Raw genomic sequence first — 12,233 nt, forward strand, 5'->3', positions numbered from 1 at the left:
CCTAATTCTGGTATTGATATAACTTATCATTTATATCATTTTAATCTGCCATATCCTCATCTGCACTGAAGGTATTGAGAGGCTCTGGTGTTGAGGTGGGCCTTACATTGCTGAGGTTCAGTTGTGATTGTCAGCAGGTGACTTGACTGATCCAACCACGAGTTGAAACTTTATTGCTGGAACAGCACAGCAGGTCAGGCAGCATCCAGGGAACAGGAGATTCGACGTTTCGGGCACAGGCCCTTCTTCAGAAGAAGGGCCTGTGCCCGAAACGTCGAATCTCCTGTTCCCTGGATGCTGCCTGACCTGCTGTGCTGTTCCAGCAATAAAGTTTCAACTTTGATCTCCAGCATCTGCAGACCTCACTTTCTCCTCGATGATCCAACCACGACCCCACCTTCAACTGACCTCCAGACAAGTCTACACCTTCCCCCCAGCCCCTGCCCACCCCGCCCCCACAATTTTCCAGAAGGCACGATGCAGATAAAACTCATCATCCCTCCCCCGAATCAATTGTCTCACTGTTACTAAGTGAGCATGTGGAAAGCAGGAACAAATGAACGAAGCAGTGAGGAACACGCATTGAGCAGATTTTCACCCCTTTATTGTTTTCATTTTTGTTGGGACGGTTTCCTTACTCTAGTGGCTTCATGTAAAATCTCTTCTCCATGTTTGTTACAACACTCCAGCTGACAAGAGCCAGAAATTCAAAAGCATTCAATCTCTCCAAAGGCGAGTTAAGTGTCTGGAGCAGTCATAAAGCCACAAACTCTGCAATATTCTGTGTTGAATTGTAAAAAACTAAAATAAAGTACATGATCTATTTTCGCCACTGTAAATAGAATGGTAGTGATTCACACTTGAGGATGAGATTGACTGGGCACTTGAGAAAGATTGCTCCAATGATGATGATTTGGACACAAACACTTCTACCCAGGCCTCTAGAAAGCAGACTTAAAAGCGAAATATTCACGAGGCAAATAAGGAAAACTGATGGTGTCATCTATTCTAAGCTGTTAGGGTGTGTTTTCCTGAAATAATGTTGGAAAAGGCTGTGTTTACCACCACAGAAACTTCAGAGGCTACATTCACTGCCCAATGCAGTCACAGTTCCTCTGATATTACTGCTACATGAATTTGCCTACGTCAAAGAATGAGACCGCTTACAGTGTTCATTTTACAACGTGTGAAATTAATTCAGTCCAAATCTTTGGTTTGTGATTTGCTCACTGCCCCACTCCCAAGACTTGGCTACATCACTCATTACCTCCTGGCTGCCTCAAAACCTCTAGGAGAAAGTGAGGAATGCAGATGCTGGAGATCAGAGCTGAAAATGTGTTGCTGGAAAAGCGCAGGTCAGGCAGCATCCAAGGAGCAGGAGAATCGACGTTTCGGGCATGAGCCCTTCTTTAGGAATTTGTGATTTCAAATAACCTTTTGGACTATAACTTGGTGTCGTGAGACTTCTGACTTCTGTTCACTAATGTCCTCTAGGGAAGGAAACTGCCAACCTTACCTGGTCTGGCCTACATGTGACTCCAGACCCATAGCAATGTGGTTGACTCTTAACTGCCCTTTGAAATGGTTCAGAGAGCCATCTAGTTTATAAGGGATGGATAATAAATGCTCACCTTGCCAGTGTCTCTCACATTCCATGAAAGAATAAGGGAAGAAAATATGTACTTTAACACCCACAATTTAACATAGTCCGAGAAAAAGCAATACCAAACTTTCTCAGCATGCAAATCACATCCACACCGGCCTTTATCTGTACCACAGTGAAACTGTACAGATGAGACAAAATGTCACTCTCTTCGCTCCCACATCTCCTTTTGTAATGATGTGAGCCAGCCCCGCAGTAAATTCAAAGCAAACCGTATCTGATGCAAATTACATTTGATAACATTCATACAAAATTAGAGAACAGAAATGGACTTTTGAATTATCAGGTACTTTCAAGGGTTATGTTTTATTCTTTCTGAATTTGTTCGCTAAGGCTTGAATGATTGTTTTTGCTCCCTGCTGATTAGCTGACCACATTATGAGTTGTTGCCTAGGTAACGGCTGCTGAAGGCTGGAGAAGCATTAGCTTACCCTTGGGTTCTTTTCCAGATAAAGCTTGTATCGAGTATTGCGTCTTCGCCTGGCCTTTGGAATACCGTTATGAGCAAAGTGATAGAGTCCATCTCCAAATGGGAGCTGTAGCAAAACAGAAAGTGTTTAATCAATACCTTACTGTCAACGCTGTGGCTGTCCCATGAATTTTGTATGGTATCTTCAGTTGAGAATAAATGTCTACACTCTTTCGATTTTCGCTTTCACTAGAAGCATCCTAATCTAATTCTTCGAGTGGAAATCAGACCCATGGTGGAAGGACTTCACATTTAAGTCTCCACCCAATTTCAAGTCAATGAGTACAGAATCACTACAGTGTGGAAGGAGGCACTTCGGCCCATCAAGTCTGTACTGACCCACCGAAGGGCAACCCTCCCAGACACCCCATCATGTCCCATAGCCCCACATTTCCAAAGGCTAATCCACCTACCCGACACATCCCTGGACACTTTGCCATGTCCAATTCACCTAACCTGCACATCTTTGGACTGTGAGAGGAAACTGGAGTACCCGGGGGAAACCCACGCAGTCACGGGGAGAACGTGCAAACTCCACGCAGACAGTTGTCTGAGAGTGGAATCAAATCTGGGTCCCCAGCGCTGTGAGGAAGCGGTGCTAACCACTGAGCCACTGTGCCAGCTACAATAGAGTATGGAGAGCAAAACCAGGTCCCACAGCGGCCCCAATGTAGTGATTCCATTTACAATGCCTCCTTCAAACTCTTTGCTCTACACTCAATAGATTTCATGCACTAGCTCTTTGCACTTTCTGGAAAATGCCAGACTGCTACAGAATCATTTTGTGTTACACATGTAATCTATTGGTGAAGAATCTTCAAATAATTCACTATACTGGAGAATAGTTTAACCCTTAAGAAGCTACATGTTTGATAAAGTTGGACTTCTTGTGCGTTCATTTTGCATTTTGAAGTGAGATTGAGTAGATTGCATCTATGTTCATTGGGGCCTGGAAGAAACAAAGGTCAAAATCCTTAATGGGCTTGACAGGGTACAACATGCACCAATCCATCCCTTCAACATTCACTAGATCCACTGTGCGGTGCATGGGAGCAGCAATGGGTACCATCTACAAGATGCACAGCAGCAACTCACTAAGGGATCCTTAGACTGTACCTTCTAAACCCATCACCTCTGCTATCCAGAAAGACAAATGCAGCAGATACATGGGAACACCAAGTTCCCCTCCAAGCCACTCACCATCCTGTCTTGGAAATATATCACTGTTCTTTCAGTGCCGTTGGGTCAAAATCCTGGAACCTCTTTTATTCACTCGTGGAACATGGATATCATTGGTTGGGCCAGTATTTATTGCCCATTCCTAGTTGTGGTGGTAGTGGTGAGCTACCTTCTTGAAGTGCTGTGGTCCACATTATAGATTTCCAAGTCAGCATGGTGAGTGGCTTGGAGAAAAGCTTGCAAATAGTGGTGTCCCTACATATTGCTACCAATGTCCTTGCAGGTGGAAGTGTTTGGAAGGATTTTTATTGAAGTCCCTCCCAAACCAAGTATTGGTGTACCCACACTGCATAGCCCTACAGCAATATAAGAAGGTGACTCACCACTAGCTTCTCAAGTTCAACTCGGGATGGACAATAAATACTGGCCCAGCCAGCAATCTCCACATCCCATCAATGAATGAAAAAATGGTCCTTATAATTTTAACGATTATAAATGGAGAATATATATATTTGGAAAAGGTGCGTAGCATCAAACCAACTAGAATGGCATTGAATATTGGAAGAGATTGCCAAAGGAAGTGGTTTAAAGGGAATCTGGATGGATTTATGAATAGGAAGGGTTTAGATGGATATGGGTCAAATACTGGCAGATGGGACTAGATTAATTTAGGATATCTGGTTGGCATGCATGAATTGGACCGAAGGGTCTGTATCCATGGCTGTACAACTGTATGTATTACTCTAGATGTTATTCAATGAGGTAGTGTATACATTGCTTAAGGATCTCTTTTGAGGTTCACACTTTGTAGCCAAACATCACCAGTGTATTACTGTAACTGAACGTTGCTCCATCTGAAATACTCGCTTGCCTAACAGCAACACATCCACTCCCATGAAATACATAGCTTTAACTTTCCACATGGGTATCTTAGCTTTACATCCAAATTACTGCAATTACAGTGTTCAGTTGTCACAATGAAGCAGATGAGAGGATCAATCATACCTTAACAAATCAAATGAAGTTTTTTTCAATTTGAATCATTAAATTAAAACAGGTGATTTAGCACCACAGTGTAGACTTGAAAATAAACAGTAAAATGTGGAATACAGGCTGACTGAATACTGTGGAAATTGACTCTGTTTTACCTTCTAGTTGCATGTGTACTGAGCTCTCGCTTTCTTCCCTTTGGCCAATGTCAGAATATTTGTTATTCGACAATTGCACACTTCTCATTTAAGTGGGCACCTTTACCAGGTCCTCAGCAGGTTTTCACTCTTTCAGGTAACTTGATGCATCATCCATTCTCTCCTGTGCATTCTGTGGAGTTGGCATGACTTATTTCCAGTTCGTGACTTCACTACCAATGAGAAGAGAGCTGCCTATTCCCCTTGGCTAACCCATTTCACTTTAATAGCTCATTTCCAATTTGATTGATAACTCCTCACTTCGGTTCCTGCTGGAGTCATACATTGCAGCACAAGTGAAAACAGAAAGCGTGTGCAGAGAATGAGGCCATTCTGTCCATTTGGTCCTTCTTCGCCACCCGCCCCATCCTACCCTCCAGTTCAAGGTGTAAGACGACACCAAAGTGTTTTTTCAAATACGTTGAGGGTTTCCACTTCATTCGCATAAGAGAGTTCCAGAAATTCTGAGTGAAAAGATGTTGTTTTTGACTTCCCTGTAATCCATATTACTTTAAATCTAAACCTCCTGGTTATTAATCTCCCTGTGCAGGGCAATACATCCTTCCTATTCACACTCTCTAGGTCCCTCACACTTACCGGTAGATGCTTGGCACTTCTTGTCTGAATCACAGAATTGTTCTGATGCAGAAGGAGGCCATTCAGCCCACTGTTCTATCCCCTAGCACCAATCTCCTGCCTTTTCCCCACATCCCTGCATCCCATTCTATCCAAATAATCATCCAGTGTCTGTCTTGATGCTTCAATTGAACCTGCCTCCATCAAATTTCCAGGCAGGACATTCCACACCCTAACCAGCATGTGAGGATTTTGATCACGTCATCCTTGCTTGGTTTACACATCACTCTTAATTAGATTAGATTACTTACAGTGTGGAAACAGGCCCTTCGGCCCAACAAGTCCACACCGACCCTCCAAAGCGCAACCCACCCATACCCCTACATGCACCCCTTTTTACCTAACACTACGGGCAATTTAACATGGCCAATTCACCTAACCTGCACATCTTTGGACTGTGGGAGGAAACAGGAGCACCCGGAGGAAACCCACGCAGACACGGGGAGAATGTGCAAACTCCACACAGTTAGTCACCTGAGGCAGGAATTGAACCCGGGTCTCTGGCACTGTGAGGCAACAGTGCTAACCACTGTGCCACTGTGCCACCGTGCCACCCATCATCTACAGCCTCTCATTCTTCCTCCTATTAAGAATGGGAAAAACTTCTCCCTATCTACTCTATCCAACTCACTCATGGATGCCCCTCCTATAACCACAAACCTCACCCCTATCTGATCCTTTGAGTAATTTTGGCCCATTTTTAAATGAAGCCCACATTGCTATTTTCTCCCCACGCCCTTTTATATTCTTCATTAACAACAGCTCCAACAACACTCAATAAGCTTGATACCATCCAGGATAAAGTAGCCTTTAGATTAGCACAACATCCACAAACATCCGCTCCTTCCAACATTGGTGCCCAGTAGCAGCAGTGCTTACTATCTACAAGAGGCACTGCAGAGATTCACTAAAGATCCTCAGGCAGCACATTCCAAACCCAGGAGCATTTCCATCTAGAAGGACAAGGTCAGCAGATACATGGGAACACCACCTCCTGCAAGTTTCTCTCCAAGCCACTCCCCATCCAGACTTGGAAATATATCGCTGTTCCTTCACTGTCACTGGGTCAAAATCCTGGAACTCCCTCAGTAATAGCAGTATGGGTGCCCCTACACAAAAGGGGCAATAACAGTTCAAGAATGCAGCTCCTCACCAGCTCCCCAAAGGCAATGAATCAAATTGAATTAGCTTTATGTCGAGAGTATGTTGTTGGAAAAGCACAGCAGGAATAATGAAGGGTTCCAGCCCGAAACATCAATTCTCCTGCTTCTCGGATGCTGCCTGACCTGCTGTGCTGTTCCAGCAACACACTCTCAACTCTGATCTCCAGCATCTGCAGACCTCACTGTCTCCTGAATTAGCTTACAGATCCTAGAAATAAATTAGAAAATAGAGAAAAATAAAGTTCAGAATAACAGTCCTTCCAGCCCAGTCTACTTTGGCAGTTAGCCACCATAGCCGGGCCTTGATTCTTGTCCATGGTCAGGCCGTGACTCCAGTCCACAACCAGGCCTTGACTTGAGACCACAGCCTGTCCTTGACTCCAGTCCACAGTCAGGCCTTCATTCCAGTCCAAAGTCAGGCCTTGACTCCAGACCACAGCCTGGCCTTGACTCCAGTCCACAGTCGGGCCTTGACTCCAGACCACAGTCGGGCCTTGACTCCAGTCCACAGCCTGGCCTTGACTGCAGTCCACAGTCGGGCCTTGACTCCAGTCCATGGTCGGACCTTGACTCCAGTCCACAGTCGGGCCTTGACCCCTGTCCACAGTCGGGCCTTGACTCCAGTCCATGGTTGGGCCTTGACTGCAGACCACAATCGGGCCTTGACTCCAGACCACAGTCAGGCCTTGCCTCCAGTCCACAGTCGGGCCTTGACTCCAGACCACATTTGGGCATTGACTCTAGTCCCCAGCCTGGCCTTGACTCCAGACCACAGTCAGGCCTTGCCTCCAGTCCACAGTCGGGCCTTGACTCCAGACCACAGCCAGTCCTTGTCTCTAGACCACAGTCAGGCCTTGACTCCAGACCACAGTCAGGTCTTGACTCCGGTCCATGGTTGGACCTTGACTCCAGTCCACAGTCGGGCCTTGACTCCAGACCACAGCCTGTCCTTGACTCCAGACCACAGTCGGGACTTGACTCCAGACCACAGTCGGGCCTTGACTCCAGTCCATGGTTGGGCCTTGACTGCAGACCACAATCGGGCCTTGACTCCAGACCACAGTCGGGTCTTGACTCCGATCCATGGTCGGACCTTGACTCCAGTCCACAGTCGGGCCTTGACTGCAGTCCACAGTCAGGCCTTGACCTCAGACTACAGCCTGTCCTTGAACCCAGACCACAGTCGGACCTTGACTCCAGATCACAGTTGAGCCTTGACTCCAGTCCACAGCCGGTCCTTGACTCCAGACCACAGCCTGTCCTTGACTCCAGACCACAGTCGGGCCTTGTCTCCAGACCACAGTCAGGCCTTGACTCCAGTCCATGGTCGGGCCTTGACTCCAGTCCACAGTCGGGCCTTGACTACAGTCCACAGCCTGGCCTTGACTGCAGACCACAGTCGGGCCTTGACTCCAGTCCATGGTCGGGCCTTGACTGCAGACCACAGTTGGGCCTTGACTCCAGTCCACAGTCGGGCCTTGACTCCAGTCCACAGTCGGGCCTTGACTCCAGACCACAGTCAGGTCTTGACTCCAGTCCACAGTCGGGCCTTGACTCCAGTCCACAGTTGGGTCTTGACTCCAGTCCACAGCCGGGCATTGACTTCAGACCACAGTCAGGCCTTGACTGCAGTCCACAGTCGGGCCATGACTGCAGTCCACAGTCGGGCCTCGACTGCAGACCACAGTCGGGCCTTGACTCCAGACCACAGTCAGTCCTTGACTCCAGACCACAATCAGGCCTTGACTGCAGTCCACAGTCGGGCCTTGACTGCAGACCACAGTCGGGCCTTGACTCCAGACCACAGTCGGTCCTTGATTCCAGACCACAGTCTGGCCATGACTGCAGAGCACAGTCGGGCCGTGACTCCAGTCCACAGTTGGGCATTGACTCCAGACCACAGTCGGGCCTTGACTCCAGTCCACAGCCTGTCCTTGACTCCAGTCCACAGTCGGGCCTTGACTCCAGTCCATGGTCGGACCTTGACTCCAGTCCACAGGCTGTCCTTGACTCCAGACCACAGCCTGTCCTTGACTCCAGACCACAGTCAGGCCTTGACTCCAGTCCACAGCCTGTCCTTGACTCCAGACCACATTCAGGCCTTGACCCCAGACCACAGTCGGGCCTTGACTCCAGTCCACAGTCTGGCCTTGACTCCAGAGCACAATCGGTCCTTGACTCCAGACCACAGTCGGGCATTGACTCCAGACCACAGTCAGGCCTTGACTCCAGTCCACAGCCTGGCCTTGACTCCAGTCCACAGTCGGGCCTTGACTCCAGTCCATGGTCGGACCTTGACTCCAGTCCATAGCCTGTCCTTGACTCCAGACCACAGCCTGTCCTTGACTCCAGACCAAGGTCGGGCCTTGACTCCAGTCCACAGCCTGTCCTTGACTCCAGACCACATTCAGGCCTTGACACCAGACCACAGTCAGGCCTTGACTCCAGTCCACAGTCGGGCCTTGACTCCAGACCACAGTCGGGCCTTGACTCCAGTCCACAGTCGGGCCTTGACTCCAAACCACAGTCGGGCCTTGACTCCAGACCACAGTCGGGACTTGACTGCAGTCCACAGTCGGGCCTTGACTCCAGATCACAGTCAGGCCTTGACTCCAGTCCACAGTCGGGCCTCGACTGCGGACCACAGTCGGGCCTTGACTCCAGACCACAGTCAGTCCTTGACTCCAAATCACAATCAGGCCTTGACTGCAGTCCACAGTCAGGCCTTGACTGCAGACCACAGTCGGGCCTTGACTCCAGACCACAGTCGGTCCTTGACTCCAGACCACAGTCTGGCCTTGACTGCAGTCCACAGTCGGGCCTTGACTCCAGTCCATGGTCGGACCTTGACTCCAGACCACAGCCTGGCCTTGACTGCAGTCCACAGTCGGGCCTTGACTCCAGTCCATGGTCGGGCCTTGACTCCAGTCCACAGCCTGTCCTTGACTCCAGACCACAGCCTGTCCTTGACTCCAGACCACATTCAGGCCTTGACTCCAGACCACAGTCGGGCCTTGACTCCAGTCCACAGTCTGGCCTTGACTGCAGAGCACAGTCGGGCCTTGACTCCAGACCACAGTCGGGCATTGACTCCAGACCACATTCAGGCCTTGACTCCAGACCACAGACGGGCCTTGACTCCAGTCCACAGTTGGGCCTTGACTCCAGACCACAGTCAGGTCTTGACTGCAGTCCACAGTCGCGCCTTGACTCCAGTCCACAGTCGTGCCTTGACTCCAGATCACAGTCAGGCCTTGACTCCAGACCACAGTCGGGCCTTGACTCCAGACCACATTCAGGCCTTGACTCCAAACCACAGTCAGGCCTTGACTCCAGTCTACAGTCGGGCCTTGACTCCAGACCACATTCAGGCCATGACTGCAGAGCACAGTCGGGCCTTGACTCCAGTCCACAGTCGTGCCTTGACTCCAGATCACAGTCAGGCCTTGACTCCAGTCCACAGTCGGGCCTTGACTCCAGACCACAGTCAGGCCTTGACTGCAGTCCACAGTCGGGCCTTGACTCCAGACCACATTCAGGCCTTGACTCCAGACCACAGTCGGGCCTTGACTCCAGTCCACAGTCTGTCCTTGACTCCAGACCACAGTCTGGCCTTGACTCCAGACCACAGTCTGGCCTTGACTCAGACCACAGTCAGGCCTTGACTCCAGTCCACAGTCGTGCCTTGACTCCAGATCACAGTCAGGCCTTGACTCCAGTCCACAGTCGGGCCTTGACTCCAGACCACAGTCAGGCCTTGACTGCAGTCCACAGTCGGGCCTTGACTCCAGACCACATTCAGGCCTTGACTCCAGACCACAGTCGGGCCTTGACTCCAGTCCACAGTCTGGCCTTGACTGCAGAGCACAGTCGGGCCTTGACTCCAGTCCACAGTCGGGCATTGACTCCAGACCACATTCAGGCCTTGACTCCAGACCACAGTCAGGCCTTGACTCCAGTCCACAGTCGGGCCTTGACTCCAGATCACAGTCAGGCCTTGACTCCAGTCCGCAGTCGGTCCTTGACTCCAGACCACAGTCAGGCCTTGACTGCAGTCCACAGTCGGGCCTTGACTCCAGACCACATTCAGGCCTTGACTCCAGACCACAGTCGGGCCTTGACTCCAGTCCACAGCCTGTCCTTGACTCCAGACCACAGCCTGTCCTTGACTCCAGACCACAGTCTGGCCTTGACTCCAGTCCATGGTCAGGCCTTGACTCCTGTGCACAGTCGGGCCTTGACTCCAGTCCATGGTTGGGCCTTAACCCCAGTCCATGGTTGGGCCTTGACTGCAGACCACAGTCGGGCCTTAGACTCCAGACCACAGTCTGGCCTTGACTCCAGTCCATGGTCAGGCCTTGATTCCAGTCCACAGTTGGGCCTTGACTCCAGTCCATGGTTGGGCCTTAACCCCAGTCCATGGTTGGGCCTTGACTGCAGACCACAGTCGGGCCTTAACTCCATGCCAGACTTCACCTCGAGGCTCTTGAGGCCGGGAGAGCACTCTGAAATCAACTCAGAAGTTCACGCTGCGGTCATGCCGGGACGAAAGGCTGCCATGCTGGGCTGTGAGACCACCTTGCCATGGCATGAGACAACATGTGCTGCTGAGAGACTGCCACGCTGGGCCGGGGGGACACTACACCAGGCTGGGAGGCTGGCATGGTGGGGTGAAAGACCACTACACCGAGCCAGGGGAGCAGTACACCAGGCCGGGAGATTGATATGCCTGGCCGAGAGACAGCGTGTGCCACCGAGAGCCTGCCACAGTGATCTGGGGGGACCACTGGGCCGAGGAGACGCCTCACCAAGTCCACGCTGAGGCCAGGAGTTCAGGACGTTGGTGAGAAGAATGAAGAAGAAAGAAAAAAAGACACGAAAGAGAAAAAAAGGAAAAAGAATCAGATGGAGCAGACAATGTCCAGTTCAAATATCCTACCCTGGCGCCATCTTGGAATTTTAGTGATTGGGGGTTGGCAACAAATACTGGCCCGGTCACAAACCCATAGTCCCTGAATAAATAAAGGGATCTGTGCCCTCACAGTAAATAAGCAGTTTCTATCCGGTCTGCCCTGTACCTTCATACTTTCACAATAAGGATCCTTTAATTTCCAACCTCCTTATTTAAGTGGAGGAATCCCAGTGATACTGTGGGTAATGTATGAAACTCTGGATTCCGCTTACCCTCCAGGACTCGACGGTCAAAGAAAGTGGAACCGTATTCAGCTATCGACTTGTATAAATCCTTCCGAGCTGTCTGCATAAGGCAGTAAGAGTGGGAGTTTCCTGAACAAATGTCACCCTCATTCTGAGGCAAATCACAGAAACAAATTTATGGGAAGCATTCTGAATCTTGAGGCCATTTATACCTCTTGTGACAAAACAAATATACATTTAAACCTCCTCTTTTTGTAGAAAAATTCAATTCATGGTTGAGTTGATTTTCCTTGCACCTCCCTCACTCCTTCCTCACCAGTGATATGGACATGGAGGTGCAGATATTTCATGCTCAGTGAGTCACCGACCTAAATTTTGATCACTCTGTTCGCATATCATGTTCAAATGCACTAATTGCAGAGCATTAACTGAGACGGTTCCTGAGGACAGAGTGGAGCTGGAAAATTACCACCAACACCTACACCTGAATAGATGATGCACGACAAATTGCAAATCCAAAGTTGTGCAGCCTCCCACAGTAAACTAGGAGCATGATAATGAAGCAAACAGCCAGAAAATGATGGAGACAGCTCAGGTCAGCTAGAAAACAGGCAGCTTCATTTTTCAGATATGGAGTAACAGAAAAAGAGGTGAGCTGTCTCATTAAACGAGCGAGCTGGAAAGGGTGAGCTATCTGAAATGTTAGATTCTTGAGGCAAAATGCAATGACCTCCAGCACATCAACATGCACAATCTGTAACATTATTTAATGGTAGATA

At 49.4% G+C, this 12,233-nt stretch overlaps 1 protein-coding gene across 1 annotated transcript in view; it reads right to left on the reverse strand.

Moving 5' to 3' along the window:
• The window catches only part of pcsk2 (proprotein convertase subtilisin/kexin type 2), a 94,455-nt gene that overhangs the window by 65,502 nt on the left and 16,720 nt on the right, over positions 1 to 12,233 (reverse strand). Inside the window, exon 2 of the mRNA XM_043696651.1 lies at positions 2,095 to 2,199. Coding sequence (XP_043552586.1) covers positions 2,095 to 2,199 — 105 coding nt within the window. The remainder of the gene's footprint in view (positions 1 to 2,094; positions 2,200 to 12,233) is intronic.

Source organism: Chiloscyllium plagiosum, chromosome 9 (assembly GCF_004010195.1).
Source record: "Chiloscyllium plagiosum isolate BGI_BamShark_2017 chromosome 9, ASM401019v2, whole genome shotgun sequence".
Lineage (NCBI taxonomy): Eukaryota > Metazoa > Chordata > Chondrichthyes > Orectolobiformes > Hemiscylliidae > Chiloscyllium > Chiloscyllium plagiosum.